The 25,715-nt window shown below is 50.9% G+C and overlaps 1 protein-coding gene across 3 annotated transcripts in view; it reads left to right on the forward strand.

Moving 5' to 3' along the window:
- The window catches only part of MED12 (mediator complex subunit 12), a 72,180-nt gene extending 51,959 nt beyond the window's left edge, over positions 1-20,221 (forward strand). The window contains exons 27-44 of one of the 3 annotated variants that reach the window (XR_010590322.1): positions 622-801; positions 1,028-1,099; positions 1,401-1,564; positions 1,672-1,833; positions 1,921-2,032; positions 2,283-2,372; positions 2,779-2,888; positions 3,638-3,773; positions 3,996-4,162; positions 4,717-5,094; positions 5,460-5,610; positions 5,883-6,088; positions 6,787-6,867; positions 7,156-7,373; positions 8,229-8,397; positions 14,029-14,205; positions 14,377-14,458; positions 19,798-20,221. Coding sequence is in view for 2 of the 3 variants with exons in the window: in XM_008178946.4 (XP_008177168.2) it covers positions 622-801; positions 1,028-1,099; positions 1,401-1,564; positions 1,672-1,833; positions 1,921-2,032; positions 2,283-2,372; positions 2,779-2,888; positions 3,638-3,773; positions 4,001-4,162; positions 4,717-5,094; positions 5,460-5,610; positions 5,883-6,088; positions 6,787-6,867; positions 7,156-7,373; positions 8,229-8,397; positions 14,029-14,205; positions 14,377-14,458; positions 19,798-19,841 (2,694 nt within the window). In the remaining variant the exon portion in view is untranslated. The remainder of the gene's footprint in view (positions 1-621; positions 802-1,027; positions 1,100-1,400; positions 1,565-1,671; positions 1,834-1,920; positions 2,033-2,282; positions 2,373-2,778; positions 2,889-3,637; positions 3,774-3,995; positions 4,163-4,716; positions 5,095-5,459; positions 5,611-5,882; positions 6,089-6,786; positions 6,868-7,155; positions 7,374-8,228; positions 8,398-14,028; positions 14,206-14,376; positions 14,459-19,797) is intronic. The other 2 variants (XM_008178947.4, XM_008178946.4) reach the window with 2 other exon arrangements.
- Positions 20,222-25,715: the final 5,494 nt, after the last annotated feature.

Genomic DNA, 25,715 nt, shown 5'->3' on the forward strand with positions numbered 1-25,715 from the left:
AAGATGCAAATTTTTAACAGTGAGCGTAACTGACCACTGGAACAGTTTACCAAGGGTCATGGCGGATTCTCCATCAGTGACCATTTTCAAATCAAGATTGGAAGTTTTTCTAAGATACGATTTAGGTCAAACCCAGACTTTGGGCTTGAAGGCAGGAGTTAATTCAGGGAAGCCCTGTGGCCCATGTTGTGCAGGAGCTCAGGCTGGATGATCACAATGGCTCTTTCTGGCCTTAAAATGTCTGAATTACTAATGGAACATTTGGAATGTCGAATGGCTTTAGTGAAGCCTGGCCATGGCGGTGACAGTCGGGAGTTAAGTCTGGCCAATAGGTCAATAAACAAACTGCTACAGCTGTGTTCGTCTGCTGCTGACTGCCAGGACCAGCTTCCCCTTCTACAGTCACTGCATCGGACAAGTAAAGGGGCAGTGTCAGCATAATTAGTGAGGAGAAGGGACTTCGGGCCCTACTAGTTGCTAGGGAGGTCTGTGTGGATTGAATTTGCTCCCAGATCCTCCCCTCAAATTTGAGGAGCAAGTAGTGGGTGCTGTCTTGGCCTGCTCACCTAAACACAGTTCAGGCCATGCACTGACCCTGCTCATCCTGTGCTCACCTTGCAGGAGTGGGTGGGTGAACGATGTCTGAAGTCCCTCTGTGAAGACAGCAATGATCTGCAGGATCCCGTTCTGAGCAGCACCCAGGCCCAGAGGCTGATGCAGCTGATCTGTTACCCACATCGACTGCTGGACAATGAGGAGGGAGAGAATCCGCAGCGACAGAGGATTAAACGCATCCTACAGGTGTTGGGGGGGGTGGTCCTGCTTGGCTCCATGGTGGGATGAGTGGGGAGGAGAGAGCCTGACACATTATTCCCATTAGCCTCCATTGCTGGACATGAGCGTTCATAACGTCCGTCTCTAAAACACGTTCACCTTCTTGAGGCCAGGGGGAAGATTCATCATTGGGGGAGGGGCTATGTGGGCTGAGGAAGTGGTTGTTAATTTGCAGTGTGTCTGTGTGTTACAGAACTTGGACCAATGGACAATGAGGCAGTCCTCGTTGGAGCTGCAGCTCATGATTAAGCAGACAGCAAACAATGTGAGTTGTGTGGTGAGCTGAGAGAGCTGCCCTGCATGTTGGATGGGATCTCTCTCTGTTTCCAAGTCGGGGAATGGACCCCTGGCAGGGAGTGAGAACGTGGAGAACATAAGTGGGGGAAGATGCTTGGGGAACGGCTCACCGAGAATGGGTGAGTCGCCCAAGGCCTGCAGGCATGAGGGAGTTTCACTTGGGCCCTGTTGCTGTGGTCAGCCAGTGCCTCAAGTGCTCTAGAAAGAGGAGCGGTGTTGCGGGGGGGGGGAGGGGTCTGCACTCCACTTGACGCTTCTACTCTCTCCAGGAGATGAATTCCTTGTTAGAAAACATTGCCAAGGCCACCATCGAGGTGTTCCAGCAGTCAGCAGAGACCAGCTCCGCTAACTCCACTGGAACTGGAGTCAACAGCCTCAGCACTGCGCCTGTGAGCACTGCATCTGCCAGCAACAAAGCCAAACCCATCCTCAGGTAGGCAGTGCCCCAGCTCCTCTCTCCTTGGGACAGTGGGATCCTTTGCAGAGGGACTTTGGACTATGGGTTGGCTCACTCAGCTTTTTGTCTGCCCTGTGTCACAGTTCCTTGGAGAGGTCAGGAGTGTGGCTGGTGGCCCCACTTATCGCCAAGCTGCCCACATCGGTGCAGGGCCATGTACTTAAAGCTGCTGGAGAAGAGCTAGAGAAAGGACAGCACCTGGGGTCATCGTCCCGCAAAGAGCGAGATCGCCAGAAGCAGAAGAGGTGAGCTCTGGGGAGAAGTCAGGAAGCCCTGGGCAGCCACACCTAGCATTCGGTATTGTCTAGCTCACTTCCTCTTCTTCTTCCCAGCATGTCCCTCCTGAGCCAGCAGCCCTTCCTGTCGCTGGTGCTGACGTGTTTGAAAGGACAGGATGAGCAGCGAGAAGGCCTCCTTACCTCACTCTACAGCCAGGTCCAGCAGGTAGTCCCCTTCCCAGCCCTCACAAGAGCTTGGGAACAACAGAGCATCCAAATGGATGTACCCTCACAGGGTGGCATCCTCCATGGGGAAAGCATCTCCCTCACTCCCTCCATATCGGGGACTGTGGGCGCTTTGGCAGGGCATCTTCTCTGCTTTCCTCCAGACTGTGAGGAGTGGGGAGTACTCACTGCTACCCGTGCAGTGCAGGGTCCAGCATGTGAGGTCCTCACCTCTCTTCTAAATCTCTTAGATCGTTACAAACTGGCGGGAAGATCAATACCAGGATGACTGCAAAGCCAAACAGCTGATGCATGAGGCCTTGAAACTGCGACTGAATCTGGTGAGCAGCAGGAGAAAGGGGAGATAAACAGGGAGACCTCCCTTCTAGGGGTGGGCAGGGCCTGATGAAGGTTTCCCTGGCTCTTCTGGGTATGGAGCCATGCGGGGGATGGAATGGATGGAGAGACCTGACTGTCCTGTCCAGACAGGAGACACACCTTGAACTCTTTCAGAAACGCTCAGTGCAGATTGGTCACAGCATTGCTTCCCTTTTCAACTTGCTGCCAAGCTGGCAGGGCCTAAGCTGCTCCAGGGCCTACAGCAGGGCACCCCTTTAGCTGGGCTGCCTGGAGCTTGTCCCCCCCTCACCTGCCCATCAGAGGTATCCTGGCTTAGCCTCCACTCTCCCTTTTGGGTTCTGGGGTTCCCTGTGTGGCAGGCTCTGACTGACTTTTGTTCCCTGCCAGGTGGGGGGGATGTTTGACACAGTTCAGCGCAGCACACAGCAGACAACAGAGTGGGCGGTGCTTCTCCTGGACATCATCAGCAGTGGGACTGTCGACATGCAGTCAAACAAGTAACTGTCTCCTTCAAGTCTCAGAGCAGGACCCCTCCCACGGGGAGTCTAGAGTTAGTCCAGCTCCTTCCTGGTGAGGGCAAGCTGTCCCACCCACATACTTCTGTCCGCTGGGGGAGAACCAGCCCGCAAGCACATACAGACCTCTCCTGCGAGAGGCTTGCGGGGATCAGGAACCAGGGATGGCTGAAAGAGACTTAGGAGAAGTAGTGGGCAACTAGCTCCCAGTGCATAGGCTCATATGGCAGCCAAAGGGCCCCCACACTCCATGGGCACATGCAGAGCAGGGAGGGGACAGTCCCCTCCCTACAGCTGGCGCACTGAGCTCACACAGGCATCGTTATTACCGGACAGATGCAGACAAGCTGTGAGGAGCTTAGGGCAGAGCTGAGGGACTGAGCTGTGAGGAGAGGCTGAGTGAGTGTGCACGCAGGGGGCACATCCAGCTGTCTCGAGGGTGTGAATGCCAGGGGGGTTACAAGGCGCAATGGGATGGTGAGGGTTCTGGGAGGCCGTGGAACAGTTTTCCAGAGGAGGAGATGGGGATTGAAGTCTGGACAGGGTGCTATAAGATGTCCTGTGCTGGTGGGTCCAATCCTGCCCATCTCCTGAGGGCATGTTCCAGGTGAGTTAACGGGGCAGTGATGGCAGAGGTGCTCATGCAACCCTGCATTTCTGTGTGGTGCTGGGCTGTGGAACTGCAGGGTCTTCTCCTCTCCTGACCTCAGCTTTTCTTCTCTTCCCCTCAGCGAGCTCTTCACCACAGTGCTGGACATGCTGAGTGTGCTCATCAACGGCACCCTGGCTGCGGACATGTCCAGCATTTCTCAGGGCAGCATGGAGGAGAACAAGCGAGCATACATGAACCTGGTCAAGAAACTCAGGGTGAGGAGGCCCTGGCCAGTCTGGAGAGCTGGGGAATATGGTGTGGTGTTGGGCGCAGAGGGCAGCGATATAAGAGGGTATTAAGAAGTGGCTTGTGGGGCATGAGGCGATAGGGCAGTGGTGGTTGTGGGGCAGAGCATTGTGGGGACGACAGTGACAGTAGGGTTGGTTGCATTGGATGCCGCTGTTTGAATGGCTCCTGACGCCTTTGTCTCCGCCTAGTGCAGAAGGAGTTGGGCGACCGACAATCCGACAGCCTGGAGAAAGTGCGACAGCTACTTCCTCTTCCCAAGCAGACTCGGGACGTCATTACCTGCGAACCTCAGGGATCCCTCATTGACACCAAAGGCAACAAGATTGCTGGCTTTGACTCTATTTTCAAGAAGGAGGCAAGTAGTCCTGTTCCTGGGCCTCTGAGTCATGGCTGCTGGTGCACAGACAGCCTCGTGCTGCTCTTGCCTGGAGCCTGTGTTGGTGTCTGGAAGCATCTGGTTTGTTAACCCTCTTGCCAAGTACTGTGTTTTGTGCAGCTGTCCAAAAAGAGCCAGGGCCCTCGCACTCAGCGTGGTGTAGCCACATCAGGGAAGGGAAGAGTTAAGGTGTTTTAACCCGTTAATAGTTGCAGCCAATGTCTTCCAAGACATCACGAGTACTGCTGCTGCTGATTTAAATGTTGGCTCTGTGCCCACAGAGACCCACGAGCCATGCCACAGCAGCTTACAGCCTATGTGCCAGCAGCAGACCGGCAAAGAGGGGGGCGAAGAGGGGGGGGACGAATTGAGGAGCAATAGGAGACAATGTGGTGAACATTGTTTCAGAAGAGACAAGACACTGGTCCCTGCTCGATGGAGTGGAGCTGGTGGTATGGGCTCAGTGGCTCCCTTGCCCAAGGGCTGCTAGTGGCTTGGGGGTTGCTCACTGACTTTCTCATCTTTCTTTCAAGGGTTTGCAAGTCTCCACGAAGCAGAAGATTTCCCCCTGGGATCTGTTTGAGGGCCTGAAGCACTCAGCCCCCCTCTCTTGGGGCTGGTTTGGGACTGTGCGGGTGGATCGTAAGGTGTCCAGGTTCGAGGAGCAGCAGAGGCTCCTGCTGTATCATACACACCTGAAACCCAAGCCCCGCAGCTACTACCTGGAGCCACTGCCACTGCCTCCCGAGGAGGAGGAGCCCCCCACACCTGTGGCCCTAGAGCCAGAGAAGAAGGTTGTAGAGCCAGCCAAGGCTGATAAAACCAGCTCCAATCCTGCCACCTCCACTGAGGAGCGCAAGAAAAAACCGAGCAAGAGCAAGAAACGCAACCAGCCTGCCAACAAAAGCGAGGTAACATGGCCTTTCCCGCCAGCCGTGGACCTGACATAGGGCTGTGTCCCACCCCCAACCACAGATCTGCCCTCTCTGCTCTGCCTGGAAGGAGCAGGTGGTTAGTGCTTTCCTTTCCGAGAGGCATCAGTGAAATGCTGGACCTCTTCCCAGCATTCCCCAGGAGAGGATCCTCTCCGGGTTTCTTGAGGAAGAGGCAGTGTGTGTGCCCTCAGCATCCTTGCTAGGGAGAGGAGAGGCTGCTCGTAGCCCTGACTAGCACACAGGGTCTTGTCTCTTTTAGCTTTGTGACCCAGTTGTCCCAGCTGTGAGTTCCTGGAAGCTCCAGGTGTGCTGCTCCCACTCACTCCTCCTTCCTCCTGCAGGATTTTGTGTTGGGCCCTGGCCGAGGAGTCTCCTATGGAGTTGGCATGCCTGCAGACCTCATGCATCATCAGGCTGGGAATTCCATGTCTAGACTGGCATATGGGCAGTCGCCAGTGGGTCTCTATGCCCAGAATCAGCCTCTGCCAGCAGGTAGGTGTGGGGGAGAGGAGAATCTTACTACCCTGCAAGTAGCAACTTTAAGGGAGTCCCTTTTACATCATGAGCTTCCTTTTCTGTAGCCTATTCCATTTGAGAGGTGAGCGAATGGAAGAACCAGACACACCTGCCTGGGCTTGGCCTGGCTAGAGACGAATAACTAGCAGAGAGTGCCCCTTCGCAACTGCTCCTGCCCAAGTGTGGTGGGACAGTGGTGGGTAGGATGTGTGTGACTCTGGCCCTTTCTCTTTCTCCTCCTATTGCAGGTGGCCCTCGGCTGGATACCTCCTACAGACCTGTACGCGTGCCCCTGGGAAAGCTGGTGCAGAGTCGGCCCTCCTACAGTGGGGTGCTGCCTTCGGGGATGAGTGGCATGATGGGAATTGACCCTTCCTACAAGCCAGCAGTCTACAGACAGCAGCCTCCAGTTTCCCAAGGGCAGCTGCTCCGCCAGCAGCTTCAGGCTAAGCTGGTACGGCGGAGCTGTGTCCCACCCCTGGCTGCGCAGTCGTCCCAGAGCACAGTGGGTCCTGGGTTGTGCTCACTGGTTTTCATTTTCTTATTCATGCTGGAAAACAAACTCCCCAATGCCCTTCCTAACCCTGCATTTCCGTCTGCCTCAGGAGGCTGGTATTTCTGTAGCATTTGGCATCATCTGGGTCCTTAGTTCCTTTCTTTCTTTGTGTTCCCACATCATTGATTGAATCAGCTGTGATGGGGAGACGGACACTGAGAATGAGCTAGTGTCACTGTGGCTGTGGGGCCAGCAGGGGGCGCCAGGCCCTAGTCTGGGGAGGGCAGGGGTTAGTGTCACTGCATCTGTGGGGCCAGCAGAGGGGAAGGCAGGGGTTAGTGTCACTGGACTGTGGGGCCAACAGAAATGGAGGCAGGTCTGTTCTTTAGCCTGGCCTGGGAACATTCTCCAAGGCCTTGTCCTGATTGGAAGGTGGGGTCCCTGCGAGCCCAGTTGCTCACTGCTGGGTCCCATGTGGCCGTGACATTCCTGCCAGACTGAGTCCTGGAGAGGACGGGCTGTTGTGTCTGGCCTGGGGAGTGCTGCCAGAGCACTGCTGGGAGGAGCTCACATATGCCCAGAGGATGGCAAAGAGGGAGCTGGATGGTCCTAGGTCTCCGTGTTCCTGAGTGTGAATGTCTCGTGCTCCTTTCCAGCAGGGCCAGGGAATGCTGGGGCAGCCGCCAGTGCGCCACATGACCCCTACCCCTTCCTATGGAGCCCTGCAGCCTTCCCAGGTGAGTGGGGCTTTCTCTGGCAGGGAGGAGGGGGATGAAGGGACAGGTGGGTTCAGGCACAGCCAGCACTGTGTGAACTCCTGCTGCAGGGCCCTGGAGCCCCCTGGTGTCCCCACTTGCCAACTGTCATGAAAATTCCAATCTCTGGGAAGAGGGTGAAGTGGACCAAGAGGCCCTGGGTTTCTAATGCTGCCATCGCTGTGTCCCAGTGGGAACCCCCCCCACTTCCTCCCCCAGCACTCCCTCTGTATCCCAGCACATTTAACAAAGGCTTTTTCTTCCCCTCAGGGTTACACACCTTACGTCTCCCATATAGGCCTGCAGCAGCATCCCCCTCAGTCCAGTACAATGGTACCTCCCAACTATTCCAGCCAGCCCTACCAGAATTCCCATCCCAGCTCAAACCCAGCTCTCGTGGATCCCGTCAGACAGATGCAGCAGAGACCAAGTGGCTATGTGCATCAGCAGGCCCCCGGCTATGGCCACGCCCTGGGCAACACACAGAGGTACCACCCAACCTGCAGGCGCTGAGCAGCTCTTGGTGTTGCACAGGGAGCTTCTCCAATGCAACTGCTCAGACAGGACTAGTTGATGGGGACTGTGAAAAGCCTTGTGGCCCCAGGGCTATAGCTCTGGTGCTGTAGCGTTCAGCATCTTGGAATCCTTTGTGCCTCCAGAGCTGATGGTCTTGTCCAGTTCCTTTTCAGACCCAGAAAGATATTACAGCCAGGAGGGAATTCAGTGAGTAGCATGGGGAGAGATGTGTATAACCCCAAGCAGGGAGAGGGGTTAAGAGGCTGTGACCAGTAAGGGAGGGATGGAATTAAGAAAGGGGAATACAGGCTGAAGGATAGAGAGAAGTCATTAACCACAGATTTGGACCTGACCCCAGGGGAGAAGGGCTGGGACCCCAGTGACTCTCAAACAGGTGGATCTGGCCAGGGAATCACCTGACCAGGGGATGGATCTGGCTGGGAGATTGTCCATCCCCCCCAGGGGGAAAGCACTGGATGCACCATCATTCTCCATCAGGGGGATGGATACAGCCAGGAAATTGTCCCCAGGAGCAGGGCTCGGAGTCCTGTTGCTTGAGACTTTTTAACCTAGACTGGACAAACCTTTGAAAAAGTACAGGGAGAATCCTGCATCCAAGCCTAGTTGAGAGGGTGCATGGGTCCCAGGGGGTGTTCTGGGCTCTCTGAACTGGTGATGTGGGAGGTTCTGGTTCTGGCCATGCTTGCTCTGATGCATTTGGTTTTCTTAGACAATGAGAAGCTCAGGCTGGGTTTAGGGAGGCTCCTCTGTCTCCAGGCTTTGTCTGGATCCAGAAGAGCCACTGATCCTTCTCCTTGTTATGTCAGGTTTCCTCATCAGTCGATACAGCAAGCGCCTATGATGAGCGGGATGAATCATATGAGTGCACAAGGGGTTCCGTCAGGAATCCGACCCAGTCAGATATTACCTGATCAGCAGCAGCAGCAGCAGCAGTACCTGAGGCAGCAGCAGCAGCAGCAACAGCAGATACTGAGGGTAAGTGAAGGCCTGCTTCTTTTTTCCACCTTCTCTCACGTCGTCTGAAGAGCCGGAGTTGAGGGGTGGAGGGCCTTCAAGCACCACTAGCCCAGATGGGTCCTCCGATCTGTGCAGTACTCTGTCATTGCCAGCAGGGGGAGCTGATGACAGCAGGGGTGCTCTCGGTCACACTTTTGTTTGATAGGCGACTAAGATGCCTGTTCGGCTGCTGCTTTGCTAATCTCTCTCCTGAGAAGATGTTCTCCCTTCCTCGGAATTGTTTGCGTCTGGTGTAGAGACCGGGGGCATTGCTTTGCTGTCACTTCCAAGTCATCTGACATACATAGTAGAAAAATCTGTTGGGTCTATCCCCCATTGATCTGCTCCCCACTGCTCTTGGCTCCAGCTGAGCCTTTGAAATATTGGTAGAAGTTTGGCTCACAAAACAGTAAGTGTTGCAGTGGTGCTAAGCTCTGAGCTTTACTGGTACGTCACTGCCCAGTGCTGCTTCATGCAATGAGTTGTAGCCATGCGAGTGCAAGGGGATTACAGAGACAAGGTGGGTGAGGTGATATCTTTTATTGGACTCACTTCTGTTGGTGAGCGAGAGAAGCTTTTGAGCCACGCACAGCATGTGGCTCAAAAGCTTGTGTCACTCGCCACCTGAAGTTGGTCCAGTAAAAGATATATTATCTCACCCGCCTTGTCTCTCCAGTGTTGCTTTAGACATTCTTTGTGAGCCAGATGTGTCCAGGCTTCTCAGTGAACCTCTTTAACTGGAGATCCCCTCTCAGCCTGAGTCGAGGGCAGGACTTTTCCATATAGGAGAAGTTATAGGGTCCTGTAGCTAGAATGGAAATGACTACGCTGATTGTAATTACCACCTGTAGTGATCTCAGTGTGAGTCTGTGGGTACATTCCTATCTCACTTATTCTGAAATGAGCTAGGAATGAGCAATTTAGCTGCCTTTAATGCCCACCCCTGTGATTTTGGGCAGGACTGCCCAAAATCACAGGGGTGGGCATTAAAGGCAGCTAAATTGTTTCACTGACAGTTTATATGTAGATGAGCCCTCTGGCTTTTTCCAGTGTGACATATTCCAGGTAGACCTTGGTGAGGCTTCCAGCCTTGCCTTTGGGAGGCTGTCCCATGGGCTAGGAGATTTCATTATTACAAAATGTCCCCTAATATTCAGCTTTTATTTCCTTTTGGTGATTGTTAACGGCAAAGGGCTCCTCACTTGTTCCTTGTATGCAGTCTTACAGTAGCCAGTGATGTGCTAATTTTAGGTGAGACCTCAGATAGAAACTTCTCCTAGATTAGGAGAATCTATGTGTTGATGGAAGTGGATTATTCCCTGGCTTTAGAGTAGGGTTTGATGAATGTTGGATCCATGACATAGATGACACGGTAACATAGGTATTAACACACCTGCTCCTGAAATGGTAGAAATCGATTGAGAATTACAAGGGAAATTTTATTTTAAACAATGAATTTTTGGGGCTACTGGGTTCAAGTGAACTGTATTCCCTAACTGATTGTAAGGTCTACTACTACTTCGAGTAGTGTCCCTATGGGTTCTCTGCTGTAGGTTTATCTGAGTCCCTGCGCTGCTGATCAGAGAATTTGGTAGCAGTGTCTGTTTGGCCCGAGCACGCACACTCCCCCACCCCACCCTCCCCGGTTCCTTCTCAACCGCCCCTGGCTAGAGATGGAGCTTTAGCAGTCCGTTAGTGGATCATTACTTTCTATAGAATTGCTAAAAGAACAGGAGTACTTGTGGCACCTTAGAGACTAACAAATGTATTAGAGCATAAGCTTTCGTGGGCTACAGCCCACTTCTTCGGATGCATAGAATGGAACATATATTGAGGTGATATATATACACACATACAGAGAGCATGAACAGGTGGGAGTTGTCTGACCAACTCTGAGAGGCCAATTAAGTCACTCTCAAACAGATGCGTACTTCCACATTTCAATCATACCATGTCACAGAAGATATCTCAGATTGACATTAGGCCAGGACCACTACCAGTATAAAGTACTCCCTTTTGCTCTCTCATTGGCCCCCAGAGTATTCGTCAAGATCCTGTCTGTGGTGGCAGCTCACCTACATTCCCAGGGCATTATGATCTACCCTTACCTGGACGATTGTCTCTTCAGGGCGCATTCCTTCATCAAAACCCAGCGAGTTACCAGAATCGCTCTGGATCTGTTCAAGAATCTGGACCTAAAAATCATTGCAAAAAATCAACATTAATAGTGGTACAGAGACTAGAATTCATAGGATCCAATGTCGACTCTGAGCAAGAGTGCTTCTCCTACAACACAGGTTCCTCAGTCTGTCCACACTTATAGAGACAGTGCACTCCAGCCCTCAAATATTGGCTTCAGCTTCTGGGGCACATGGCCGCAGGCACATGGATGATAGCTCAGGCCAGATTTCACATGAGATGCCTCCAATTATGGTTCAGTTCGGTTTGCAGACCAAACAAAGACAACATAGATAAACTCCTATCGATGCCCACCAAAATCAAACAATCCTTGAATCCATGGAAAGAGCAGCAAACACCTGCATGGGAATCCCGTTCACTCTGCCTTCCCCCTCACTATTTCTCACCACCGATGCATCTCTGATAGGATGGAGGCACATATCAATGATCTCGCAGTGCAGGGCAAATGATCTCCATCCGAGACGTGCCTTCACATAAATCTACTCAAACTCAGAGTGGTCAGGAACGTGTGTGCTTATTTCCTTCTGCTGATCAGAGGCACGTGCACAAAGGTCATGACGGACAATATAGCGTGCATGTATTACATACACCATCAAGGAGGCACTAGTGGAAGCACTAAAGCTATGGAACTGGTTTATTTCCTACAATGTTACAATATCAGCAGCTTAACTACCAAGAGTACACAACATGATAGCAGACAATCTCAGCCACAAATTCCCACACAACCACAAGGGGAGATAGACTCAGTGGTACTCTGACATATTCCGACAATGGGGGACACTGATAATAGACTTGTTCGCTACTTACCAGAACAAGAAATGTCCATGGTACTGCTCCAGAATGGGCATTGGCCAGCACTCTATGGGGGACGCTTGCCTCCTCTCGTGAGACAAGGGCCTTCTTTCCACCTTTCTCCCATTTCCTCTGTTGCTGAAATTCCTGTTGAAAATAAAAAGAGAAAAAGCAAACAAAATACCGATTGCTCCCACCGGACCCAGACAGTCATGGTACCCTTATCTGTCACAATTGGTGCTCTGTCCACCGATGACTCTTCCAACAACTCCTTACCCCCTCTTGCAGAATGAGAGAAACACTCTCCATTCCAACCTATGGATACTACGGCTCAAAGCCTGGCTCCTTCATGGTTCCAGCGCATAGAAACATCATGCTCTGAAGAGGTACAGGAAGTGTTATTGCACACTAGGAAAGTGGCTACCCATCGTACTTACCTATAGAAGTGGACTAGATTCCAGATCTGGTGCCAGTTCAAAAAAGTTATCCTGGATGCAGCCACTCTACCTATAGTCCTAAACAGTGTTCCCTCTAATTTTTCCCACACATGTGTGGAATGAATTTTGTTATACGCACCGATATGGTCAAAGATATAGATCAAAGCAGATTACCTAGCAAATAAACAAAAAACGCAAACTAAGCTTAATATACTAAATAGATTGGATATGAACAAGCAGGCTGCAGATTCTTAAGGGGCAAGCTGCACTTGCTTTACAGCTTGGAATCCCCAGGTCTTTCGTACATAGGCCAGAAATCCCTTTAGCCTGGGTCCAGCACTTCCCCCAGGTCAGTCTTTGTTCCTCAGGTGTTTCCAGTTGTTTTCTTGTGTTGGGAATGAAGAACTCCAGATGATGTCACTCCCTACCTTATATAGCCTTAGCATATGGCGGGAACCCTTTGTTCTCAAGCTTGGTTCCCAGACCAGTCTGTGGAAAAACACTGACATCCCAAAATGGAGACCAGCATCATGGGGCCTGGTCACATGTCCTTGTATAGTCATAGCAGCCATCACTCACAGGCTGTCTGTGGTGTTCTCAGTAAGGCTCACCAGGTGGGAGATAAGCTTCTCTTAATGCCTATTGTTCTCCCTAATGGCACATTCACCTGAATATACCCTTTCCAGCTTTCTAGACTGACAGCATCTTGTCTAGTGGGCGTTACCCAGGTGTAACTACATTTGAAATATAGATACATAGTCCACATTCATAACTTCAGATACAAAAATGATACATGCATACAAATAGAATAATCATATTAAGCAAATCATAACCTTTTTTCAATTACACCTCACATGACTTATCGTGCATAAAATGCATCATAATTATGCTATAACCATATCATCATAATATCACTATGAAGAATATGGGGTGCAGTGTCACAGACGCCGTTCTTTATCGCCATTGCCTCGACAAGAAGGATAGGGGAGATAGCAACCTTTATGGCGCGTCCCCCCTTCACAGTGTTCTTCCCTGACAAAGTCTTGCTTAGACCACATCCGAAGTTCACACCCAAGGTGACTTCCACATTTCATGTGAACCAACTCATTCACCTTCCAACCTTTTAACCCAAGCCTCACCAGCATAATAGGCCAAGCCATCCTCCATACACTCGATGTAAGGAGAACCTTGGCCTATTATTTGGACAGGACAAGAGTTTTTAGAAAATCTCCAAGACTCTTCCTCTCTGTCATGGACAGGGATGGAGGCATAGCGATTTCAGCTCAAAAATTCTCTAAATGGGTCTCAAATTATCAAACTCTGTTATCAGATGTGCAATTTAGCACCCCATCTACAATCTCACACATTCTGCGAGATTGGTTTCCTCATCCGTCGCCTTCTCCAAGGGTATCCCTATATCAGAAATCTACAGAGCAGTTACCTTGGCATCTGCTCATACATTTGCTGAACATGGTGCCAGCCTTGGGGACTCTGCTGCAGACGCCAGATTTGGCACCATGGTACTGTCATCCATCAGAGACTCGACTCCAAAGCCACAGCCTCCAGTAGGGGATACTGCTCGCGAGTCGCCTACAATGGAGCACATAGGAACACTACTAGAAGAAGTTACTCACCTTGTGCAGATGTGTGTCCCTATCGGTGCTCCACGACCCACCCTCCTCCCTTCTACTTCGGCGTTCTCATCATTCACTTTGCAGTAGAGAAGGAACTGAGGAGGGGTTCACCTGAGCAACACTGGTTAGCCTCGTGGAGGGCATGAGGGGGTAGGGCAGCGCATGCGCAGGCTGAATGGACACTGCTACCAAAGCTCTCCGATCAGCCGCGCAGGGACGCAGACACACCTGCAGTGGGGCACCGTAGGGACACACATCTTGAAGAACCATCGTTACTGCACAAGGTGAGTAATTTCTTCATGCACACAACATCGCATGCATGTTTACCCTTTTATTTTGTTCTTTGCTTTTTCAATTAAAGAAAAAAAGCGGGTCCAGACTTTTCCCAAACATCACCATCAATAAAGTTGAGGGGCAGCCAGAGAAGGTCCCTGTTTATTTATTGAATTTCAGATTTTTCCCTGTAGTATTCCCTAGGCTGACTGTCTTATTGGATAGCCCTCCCCATGACACATCCCTAATGGTCTCTTCTGCTTCTTCTTTTTCAGCAACAACAGCAGCAGCAGCAACAGCAACAGCAACAACAACAACAACAACAGCAGCAGCAACAACAGCAACAGGCACCACCACAGCAACAGCCACAGGTGTCCACAGTCCCTCAGCCACAAGCCCAGGGCCAGCCGCCTGGCCTGGGGATGCAGGCTCTTCCTCCTCAACAGCCCATTGTAAGTGTGTGTCAGAGCTAGAGGGGAAGAGTCATTCATCCATAGATCCTCCCACCTGCTCCCTGCAGCACTCTCCTTCTCCACCCCACTAGCTGCTGCCTAACATGGGGAGCGTTTGCTGAATCCCCACAAGCCTAGTGGCACTTGTTAATCATGTTTCTCTCTCTCTAGTTCCAGCGCCAGGGTCTCCAGCAGACACAGCAGCAGCAGCAAACAGCTGCCCTGGTCCGACAGCTTCAGCAGCAGCTCTCTAGTAAGAAATTAGCACTCTTCGTTTTTCTTACTCTTCTCCCTGCCCCACCCAAAGTGTCTTTCTCCATAGAACAGGCCCTAGTGTAAAGTGATAGCGAGGGGAGGGCAAGCCCAGGCTTCTCTGTCTCTTTACACATCATCTCTCGGTGAACACGGATTGTTGGGGAAGAGCCAACATGACTTTGTAAAGGGAAATCTTGCCTCACCAATCTATTAGAATTCTTTGAGGGGATCAACAAACGTGGACAAGGGGGATCCAGTAGATATAGTGTACTTAGACTTTCGGAAAGCCTTTGACAAGGACCCTCACTAAAGGCTCTTAAGCAAAGTAAGCTGTCATGGGATAAGAGGGAAGGTTCTCTCATGGATCAGTAAGTGGTTAAAAGACAGGAAATAAAGGGTAGATATAAATGGTCAGTTTTCAGAATGGAAAGAGGTAAATTAATGGTGTCCCCCAGGGATCTTTACTGGGACCAGTGCTGTTCAACATATTCATAATAATCTGGAAAAAGGGCTAAACAGTGAAGTGGCCAAGTTTTCAGATGATACAAAGTTACTCGAGATAGTTAAGTCCCAGGCAGACTGCAAAGAGTTACAAAGGGAATCTCATAAAACTGATGACTGGGCAAGAAAATGGCAGATGAAATTTATTGTTAATAAATGCAAAGTAATGCACATTGAAAAACATAATCCCAGTTATTCATACCAAATGATGGGATCAAAATTAGCTGTTACCACTCAAGAAAGAGATCTTGGAGTCATTGTGGATAGTTCTCTGAAAACATCCACTCAAAGTGCAGTGGTGGTCAAAAAAGCAGACAGAATGGAACCATTAAGAAAGGGATAGCCAGTAAGACAGTAAATATCATAATGCCACTATATAGATCTATGGTACGCCCACACCTTAAATACTATCTGCAGATCTGGTTGCCCCATCTCAAAAAAGATGTATTAGAAATGGAAAATTATATAGAGAGGCAATAGAAACGATTATGGGTATGGAACAGCTTCCACGTGAGGAGAGATTAAAAAGACTGGGACTGTTCAGCTTGGAAAAGAGATGATTAAGGGTGGGGATATGATAGAGGACTATAAAATCATGAATGGTGTGGTGAAAGTGATTAAGGAAGTATTATTTATCCCTTCACATAACATAAGAACCAGGGGTCACCCAATAAAATTAATAGGCTGCAGGTTTAAAACAAACATAAGGAAGTACTTCTTCACTCGAAGCACAGCCAACTTGTGGAACTCATTGCCAGGGGATGTTGTGAAGGCCAAAACTATAACAGAGTTCAAAAAAGAATTAGTTAAGTTAATGGAGGATAGGTCCATCAATGGCTATTAGCCAAGATGGTCAGAGATGCAACCCCATGTCTGGGTGTCCCTAAGCCTCTGACTGCCAGAAGCTAAGTTTGGATCATGCATTAACTACCCTGTTCTGTTTCCCTCTGAAGCACCTGGCACTGGCCACTGTCAGAAGACAGGATACTTGGCTAGATGGACCATTGGTCTGACCCAGTATAGCCATTCCTATGTTCTTATGACCATAGCTGCTGTTAGTGGTGCCAGAGCCACAGGCAGAGAGAGGAGCACACAGTATTACCAACCAAGTGAGCAGCCTTCTAGACCTGTTGCAGACAGAAGGGCCAGGGCAGCAGTGTCTGTGGAGGCTGTCGGGCAGCTCTCCCAAACGTGTCAGGTCTGCTTTTCTGGATGTACCACTGTGTCAGTGCCACTGCCTCCATCGTTGCTGGCTCCCAACGATCTCAAGGGCAGTATAAATTCTGGCGCTCGTGCCTGATTGGGCAGCCAGGGAGGTGCTTTATTCAGGACATGGTCAGTGAGCACTGCCATGTGGGATGCTGCCTGAGCCCCAGCAGGGCAGTGTATCCCTCCAGACTACCCTGCTGTTGTAGGGATCACGTCAGTAATTTTATACAATAAAACTGGCAATTAAACTATTCAACACCCAAGCCAGAGCCCTGCCCAAAGGAATGCTGCATGCAAACATATGCTGCCTTACTTCCCAGCTGTGCCCAGGTGCATCGAACCCTGCCCGAAGTGACCCCATCTCAGTGCAGCAGAACCATTGAACACAGTGATGCAAAAACTTTGCAGTTTTCTGTATACAATTTAAAATTGGATTCCGTCCCCTCCAGCGTTCTTTCCCTTATGAGGCTGAGACTGCAGGGACTATTAGATATTCCTTTATGGGCTGTTACATATTCCTTCCAGTGCCTGTATATGCTTCACTGGGGCTGCATTATACACCAAGCCAGTGAGATGCAAGTGAGATTGCAGAGTTTCTCCAAGGTGTTGAGAGCCATAGTGACAGTCAAGAAAAAGAATTCGGAGGTGCAGGGTGGTTGGTGACTGGGGTAAATGGTCCTTTTCCCGTCTAGGCCACCATTTCCACCCTGTATCATGACATGACTGGTTGCCTGATTGAGTTATGGAGCCTTTCACTTCTAGGTTCCAGGTTGAAATCTGGCAGTGCTCAGTACCAACCACGTGGTAGTCTTGTGTGGACTTGGTTGATTGGATTTCTTTACATAGATCCCTAGAATGTGCACTTCACAGGACAGGGCCTGTGACTTTCTTTGTCTGAAAAGCACCAGGAACACCTATGCCACTGCAGAAGTCATGTTTTATCTTTCCTATGTAAAATGTGCATTTACAATCAGCCTCTAGAAGAGTCCACACTAAATAACAGCCAACATTAATGCTATCCATCAGCATAGGCGCCAACTTCCACTGTTCCTGGCTCGACCCCACCCCTGGCCCCGCCCCCATTCCAACCTTTCCCCAAAGTCCCCCCCTCCCGCCCCCTTTCCAACCTTTCCCCAAAGTCCCCCCCCCCGCCCCCATTCCTCCCGAAAAGTCCCGAGAAGCGCTGGGAGGTAGGTGGAGGAATGGGGATGTGGTGTACTCAGGGTCAGGGAGGAGGAGAGGTGGGGTGGGGGGTGAGGGGAGTTTGGCTGCCGGTGGGTGCAGAGCACCCACTAATTTTTCCCTGTGGGTGTTCCAGCCCTGGAGCACCCATGGGGTCAGCGCCTATGTCCATCAGCCTAACCACATATCGCCCTGGTCCCTCTGAGAATGCCTGACCAAACAGCTTAGGCCTTGCACCATGTCGTCCTCTGCAGTGGAGGAAGTGAATTCTAGGGCTGAGTGCTCCCAGTTAGTGCAATCTGAGGGGCTTCTAGTGCATGTGTCTCCAGGGGATAATCTGAAAGTAGAGAGAGAGGCTGCCTCTAAGGACCTGTTTACAGCACAACTATAGTCATTTTTGCAACCAGCTCATGAATCTCTCTTCTGTCCTGGTTACAATAAACAGGGCTGAGTTGTATAAAGAGCTGCTGTGTGGACTCACCTACTGTGCTACCTCACCATGTCAGTGCATTCCTGAAAGTCAGAGCTGCTCTCCCATAGGGCCTCGCGATGGGGAGAGTGCCTGGAGAACACACACAGAGTGGCACCAGCAGCTCAGGTGGCATCCCAGAATGCATTGCCCTCTTGCAGAATGGAAAAGGAAGGAGGACCTGCTGTGCAGGTTACACTGTCGTGATTTTAGCAGGTCTGCGCTGCAGAAAGCCTGTGGACTGGGTTATAGGAAGAAAATTATGTTTCTGGCGGCAAGGCCAACGCCTCCCTGAGTAGTGATTGTGTTGTGTACAGACACAAGCTGTGTTTCAAGCTGGCCATGTCACTAACTGGTTACCCACTGAGTTTAAAGTTGTAGTCTAGACAGGCCCTAAATCATAAAGGTCTTTATAGAGTAAAACCATCCCCCCAGATTGCACCAGGAGTGAATGTGGGGCCAGTCAGATCCCAAAGCACAGGTGTATGACATTCCCTGTAAGAAGCACCACTTCAAGGGTTGCTCCTTTTTCTCTAGCTGGAGTTTCCGAGAGCCTGGGCATGCTCCCATGTAGATCATATTGCTGTAACTGGGGCAAGGTCTTGTATCCAGCAGAAACCTTGCAACCTCCTTGCTGTATGAAAGAGGCTGCAGCTAGAGATAACCCCAGTGATATAGCCCAGCTAGAGTGCGTCTTGGAGACTGCTGTGTTCCAAGTGCTCACATCCACACCGCTGAAAGCACCATCCCACTTGGCACAGATCACTCCCTTTGGTTAGTCTCAGCAGAGAGCACAAAGCATTGGGTGAGTCATGCTCCTCCCTGTCCAACTCAGATGAGACTCGGGGCAGGAGACGCTTGCGCTGCTGTTGTCTGTGCTGTACCGTTAGTCTCCAGGACTGTCAGGCTGATGCCTTCATGAGCAGTGAATTTGACTAAAACACTTGTAGAGGGAGAAAAAAACATCTCTCCAATGCCCTGTGACCAGCAGGCTTTCCCAGTGTGGGGCTGGGGCTGGGTTTGCCCTGCTGAGGGCCTGCCCAGCAGCATGCCGTATGGCTGGATTTTGTAATGGAATGACAGACTCTGAATGCCCCCACTCACCAGGTGACAGTAAACCAACAAGTCATGGCAGTCTGGCCACGCAGGGCTAGCGAGCCCTGTAGTCAGGAGCCAACCCTGGAGCACGCTGCATCTAAAGTGATCAGCAACAGCATCCAAGTCGGGCTGGAGTTTGAGGGGAGGCAGGTCTCTAAGGTCGCCTGCTCTCAAGCCAGATAGGTCTTGAACCCAGCACCGGGATAGTAAGTGGACCGTGTGGTCTGTGGGCACTGATGACATGCTCCTGGTTGATGTGAGCCTCTGAATTCTACACTAGCTGAAGTTTCCAAGTTTTCTTCAGGTTAGATGATTGATGGGAACTCCAGGGTAGTTAGCTGGCCCAGCGCAGCTCATGCTGTGCACCCACCTGGTGGCGGTAGCGGTGTTTGAGTTTCTGTATGGTGGGGGTGCTGCACAGAACTAGGGGTGACAGGTGTTCTGTTTAAAAGAGAAAAGCCCAGAGGATAATTCAGCTTCCAACCTCATCACCTAGGCAGCTACCCACTCCCTTTCAGTGCCACATTGTTCCACACCTATTTCACACCAAGGAGGAGTGTGGAGCTGAGCAGAAGAGGCGTAGAGAGCTGGGTTGGACACACTTTATCCCCACCTTTGCAGCAGCATGTGGAATGTTGATAGTACTGCTATCCTAAGCCTCAGGAGCTGGCACCAGAGTGTCTGGCATCTGAGCAGAGCATCAAGTGCCACAAGTGATACACAGGCGCAGTGTCCCAGACTAAGACCTGGGTAGCCCCCTTCTCTTGCCTACCTAGCCCCTCCGCTTCACAATCAGACTCTGAATTGCAGAGCTGATGGGCATCTCCTAACTGGACCAGAATCCTGTGATTGTCTAACTCTGTGTTTGATCTGAACAGATACACAGCCACAGCAGAACAACAATCCATTTGGACGCTACTGAGCCATGGCACTTGGGCCCGATCCAGAGGGAGACATCACTGTGGACTGGATACAGCCTCCCCCAGTGGGGGCTGTTCCCAACCCTCTGTCCCTGGGGCACCTGCCCAGGCGCCGTGTTCTGCAGCTGCCCTTCTTGGAGGGGAGGGAGTAATTTTTATCATACAGAGAAAATGTTTTTACTCCGGTTTCTACAAAGGTTTATGGAGATCCCGTGTGATTGGTAGTCTCCCCTCCCCCTTTGGTTTCAGTTTTTACTAAGTTTTTAGTATTTTTGTTAAAATAATGATTAAGACATTGTAAGATTTTGTACTTTATTTATACCAGATGAAACCCTGTATTGCAGACGTCCTCAAACAAATACAGAGAGCTTACTTTGCGAAAGGGGTGTGTGTGTGTGTGTGTGTGCGCGCGTGCACATGTGCATGTTCAGAGTCTGAGCCCCATGACCCTAGCATGCTCCCTCTTCCGATTCCCCTGCATTCCCACAGATCTTGCCCTGAACTATGCAGGGCCCAGTGAGCTATACACACCAAATCTCAAGAACTATTGTCTGCACCTTTCCTGCTCCTAAATAAGTACATTGTTCAGCCTCAACAGGTTGCTCATCTCTTGCTTGTTTTGCCCAAGTTGTTCTCTCCCTGTGTTCACTAGTTGGGAGGAGGGTTTGGATAGTGATTCAGAGCTTCCTTTTAAACAGCAGTGCCTTGTTACCGATCCACAGAGAACAAATGGTCCCTGCACACTTCCACTGGTGGGATCAAGATGCCTGCACATCCAGGGTCCCGAACCTGCTAGGGTTTGTCCTGGTGAGGATAAAAGGTGTCTAGGAAGGAGGTGAGGTGTGGCAGCTAACACATTCTAGACCTCATGTAGACTTTCAAGATAGATTCTAAGGCCAGAAGGAACTGTGGTCAGATGTTTGGCTGTGTGTGTGTGTTCTTCCTGTGTGCTGCCTCAGCTCTGCGCAGACAGATAGCACAGCAGACCTTGAGCGAACCACCCAATGACCACAAGACCTGTTAAGGTACAAAGGCACCAGGCCAGGTTTATTGTCGACAAAGTACAGTATTAGCACCTGGCAGACTACCAGGATACTAAGACACGTATGCCCGTGACAATGGACACGGTTCAGTGAATGGTGGGACTTTTCATTCCCCCCTCAGCTGACAAAGATACTCTCTCTGAGATACATCTTTGTACCCTGATACAAACAAGTTACGTACTGCCTCTGACATACTTAGTCACTGCCTCCTGACGTGGCTAATTACCACCTTGTACATGTTGGTTCAATCAAAACATCTCTATTACGTACTGTCATTCTGACCTTCTCTTTTAGGAGGGGTCAGTGTGTTCCTGTTGTTCTTGGGATCCTTGACATCGGGATGTTCTGGTACCACTTAATATCGGGATGTGTTTGTGTGAGTACTCTGTGATTAGCACTTCTTAGGAATGTGTATTTCTGCAATATCAGCCCTGTTCTTGCCAGATTCTGTGAGCAGGTCCTGTCTCATCTGAGGCCTCTGATACAAGGGCTTATGTCTCAGGCTCTCTTCCTACTACATGGACCATTGTGATAATCTAATATGACCTCCTACATAGCACAGGCCATAGAACTGCCCCAGGATAATTCCGAGAGCAGAGCTTTTAGAAAACATCCAACCTTGATTTAAACATTGCCTGTGATGGAGAATCCATTAAGACCCTCAGTAAGCTGTTCCAATGGTTAATTACTCCCTCTGTTAAAAAATTACACCCTATTTCCAGTCTGAATTTACCTAGCATCATCTTCCAGTCATTGGATCATGTCATACCTTTGTCTGATTGAAGAGCCCATTGTTAAATATTTGTTCCCCAGGTAGGTGCTTATAGACTGTAATCAAGTCACCCCTTAACCTTCTCTTTGTTATGCTAAATAGATTGAACTGCTGGGGTATGTCACTATAAGGCATGTTTTCTAATCCTTTAGTCATTCTTGTGACTCATCTCTGAGCCCTCTCCAATTTATCAACATCCTCTTGAATTGTGAGCACCAGACATGGACATGATATTCCAGTAATGGTCGCAGCAGTGCCAAATACAGAGATAAGATAACCTCTCTACTCCTACTTGAGCTTCCCTGTTTCTTCTTCGAGTGATTGCTCATGTCCCTTCCAATAGTGTGCGCGCGCTGCGTGCACAGTCGTCAGAAGGTTTTTCCCCTAGTGGTACCCGTCGGATCGGCTGTGGAGACCCCTGGAGTGGCGCCTTTATGGCAGTGTATATAGGTCCCTGCCGACCCGCCGCCTGCTCAGTTCCTTCTTGCCGCCAGTGACGGTCTTTGGAGCAGCTCAGTCTCTTGCATTCGCAAGTGCCTACCTAGTGGTTTCCTTTTCCTAGTTGTACATACTTGTTAGTTCGTTATATATTAGTTTCTAGATTAGTTGGGCTTACTTACTTCCCCCCGCCCTAGTTTCCCCAGGCACCGGGGCATGCCTTGGTCGCAGGGGTTTAAGGCGTGCAAGAGGTGTGTGAAACCTATGCCCACAAGTGACCCGCATACTGCCTGTCTCAAGTGCTTAGGAGAGGGCCATCAGACAGATAAATGCCCAATTTGCAGGAGCTTCAGACCCAGGATTAAGAGAGAGCAGGACTATTGTTTGAAGCTTCTCCTGATGGAGTCGGCCCTCCGCCCACAGCCGGCACTGGAAGCGGCACTGGCATCATCAGTGCGCAGCGCCCCGGCCTCGGCGCGGGATGTCCCGGCACTGAGGAAGGACTCCTCCAAGGACCACCGGTGCCGCTCCCCAGCTCGTAAGGCCAGTGCTACCAGGAGGCACCACTCACAGTCCCTGGTGCTGCATAAGAAAAAGAAGGCGGACAAGGGTCGTTCCCCCATCAAGAAGCCGCGAGGGGACTCCAGCGGGGTGCGTCCCCTGGCGGGACACCCACAGTCTGGGCCTCAAGACCCAGCTTCGTTGATTCCAGCCCCAACGGGAGGCCCGTCGAGTCCAGTGCTGATAGATTCCCCGACTTGGGAGGATCTGGAGAAAGAGCTCGACCTTCCCTCCATGCCGGACACCCACAAGGCAGTGCGAGACCTCACTGCCATGATGGCGCAGTCCCCAGCCACACAGGGGCGGGCCCAGGCACCGTCAGCGGCACCGGCTTTAACGTCTAGCCCAGCACTGAATGTGGCTCTGGCACCCTTTGCGGCACCGATGGCTGCACCGCCTCTGGTTCATCATCGTGGCAAGCCTATGATGTTATGGTGCCACTCGCCATCTCCTCAGCACCGTCCGACTCTGCCCCCCTGTGGTTGGGCACAGACTGCTCGTTCGAGTCTTCTGTCTCTCGATGCAGCCACTTCCGCTCCCGGCACCGCAGACCAGTGGAATCCTCAGCACCGGCGGTTGCTGGCCACCCCAGTGGCAGGGCCCAGTCTAATGGCCCTTTTGGATTCCCTGGGCCTACCCCCAGGCTCAGGGCTCCAGGCTGGCATTGGTGGCATCTGCACCCCGTGCCCCCTCCCCCCAGCAACATTACTGGCTCGCCATACCCCCAGGGCTCCCGAGGATCCCGCACAAGACAGGGACTCTGGGCTGTCATGCTCAGGCGCAGCACCCAAACCAGCACCATCAGTGACGCTAGAGCCACCTCCAGTCACGGGAGGCTCCGAGGTACCTGACCCGGCCTGCAGAGAGCCAGAAGGGCAGGAAGACCCTGTCCCATGGGCCTCGCCAGACGAGGCAGTGGCAGGCACCACCACCACCCTACCGGCGATGGACACCAGGACCTCCTTAGGGGGATGGCCCTTAACCTCAATCTCCAGGCAAAGGAGGTCATGGAGGAGTCTGACTCGATGGTCGACATCCTTGCCCCTGAGAGTCCTTCTAGGGTGGCCTTGCCCCTCATAAGAATGATCCAAAACACCACTAAGGTGCTCTGACCGACCCCGGCCTCGATACCACCCACCACTAAAGGGGTGGAAAGCCGATATTTCTTGCCGCAGAAAGGGTACGAACACCTTTTCACCCACCTCCAACCGGGGACTCTGGTGGTCAATGCAGCAAACAACAAAGAGCGGCAAGGACAGCTGGGTCCCGCACCTAAGTCATGGGACGCTAAGAAGCTGGACCTTTTCAGCCGGAAGGTCTACTCAAACTGGGAGGCTCCAGCTTCGAGTGGCCAACCAGCAAGTGGTACTCAGCCACTATGCTTTCAACTCTTGGAGCTCGTTGGCAAAGTTCCAGGAGTTACTCCCGGCTGACTCGTGCAAGGACTTTAGCGCACTCTTTGAGGAGGGCAGGGTGGTCTCCAGAACCTCCCTCCAGACCGTGTTAGACGCGGCGGACTCGGCGGCGTGGACCATGGCCACCGCCATTACAGTGAGGCGCAGTGTGTGGCTCCAGGTCTCAGGGATACCACCTGAGGTCCAGAACACAATACAGGACCTTCTCTTTGACTGTGTGGGCCTGTTTGCCCAAAATATGGACTCTCGCCTGCACAGCCTTAAGGACTCGCGGGCAACTTTGAAGTCTTTGGGGATCTACACCCCTGCACCTCAAAGAAAGCCTTTTAAGCCTCAGGACCCGTCCCGCTTCTACTCTGGACTCCTAGGTGAGACTCGTCAAGGAGACAGGGCAGAAATAATAGGAAGCGCCCGCCACAGTCCTCAGGCCAGGGTTCGGCCAAACAGCCCCCAGACCCGAAGCCAAACTTTTGAAGAAGCACCCGAGGACAGAGCATTAGTTTCAGTCTCGGATCCTTACTCCTATTTGTGAATCCAATTCTGTTCCCTCTCACCCCTCTTCCCCATCCCTCTTCAGGGACCCTTCTCATGAGCAACTCCTCTTGCAGGAGGTGCAATTGCTCCTCGCTCTAGGGGCAATAGAGGAGGTTTCTCAGGAGTTCAGGGGCAAGGGGTTCACTACTCCCGCTATTTCCTCATCCCCAAAACCAAATAATTGGTCTGGACTTTATTCTGCTTGCACAGTATAGATGTGATCAAAATATGATCACTTGTACCTATGCTACCATTCAATTTTAGTTCTGTGATCTTTATCTGTTAGGTTAAGGTCTAAGTGAAAAATTCCTCCCTGTTGGCTGCAAGAGTTTTTGAATTAGGAAATTGTCATTGATAATGTTTAGAAATTCCAAGGATCTTTTTAGTCCTGGTGTCATGAGACCTCCAGCATATGTCACTCACATTGAAGTCCCCCATGATCACACAAGTTTTTTCCCCTGCACATTATAGATAGCTGCATTAAGGAGTTGGTCATTCTGTTCCCTACTGTGATTTAATGGTCTGTAGCAGACACCAACTAATACCCCATCTTGTGCTATAGCTGTTAGGACATAAAGAAAGTGATCTTGAATGCTTATCAGTGACTCGGAAGCAAGTAATGCTATTTCTGACATAGAGTGCCATTCCCCTTCTGCCCACTCCATCTTTCCTAAATAGGTTATAACTTTGATTGTAACATTCCAATTGTGTGAATCATCCCATCAGTTTTCAGTAGTACCAATGACATCGAATTTATGCACATAAACGAGTAATTCCAGTTCCTTTTGTTTGTTACTCAGGCTCTTAGCATTGGTGTATAGGTAATTTAATATTTTCTTCTCTTCATGTCCTTTAGTTCCTTGATTAATTTATTCTCAACCTCTTGTTTTCTGCTGAATGCTCATATCTTCCCTCTTTTTACCCTTCCCTTTTGCTATTAGTTTAACACACACACCCCAACAACTTTAGCCAGCCTGTCCCCAAGGAGATTGATTCCCCTTCTACTGAGGTGGAGACCATCCAAATTATACATCCCCATTTTTCCATAAAAGTGGACCAGTGTTCCACAAAACTAAAACCCTTCACCACTTACCTAGCCAGTGATTCACTTCC

This window comes from Chrysemys picta, chromosome 9 (genome assembly GCF_011386835.1).
Source record: "Chrysemys picta bellii isolate R12L10 chromosome 9, ASM1138683v2, whole genome shotgun sequence".
Classification (NCBI taxonomy): domain Eukaryota; kingdom Metazoa; phylum Chordata; order Testudines; family Emydidae; genus Chrysemys; species Chrysemys picta.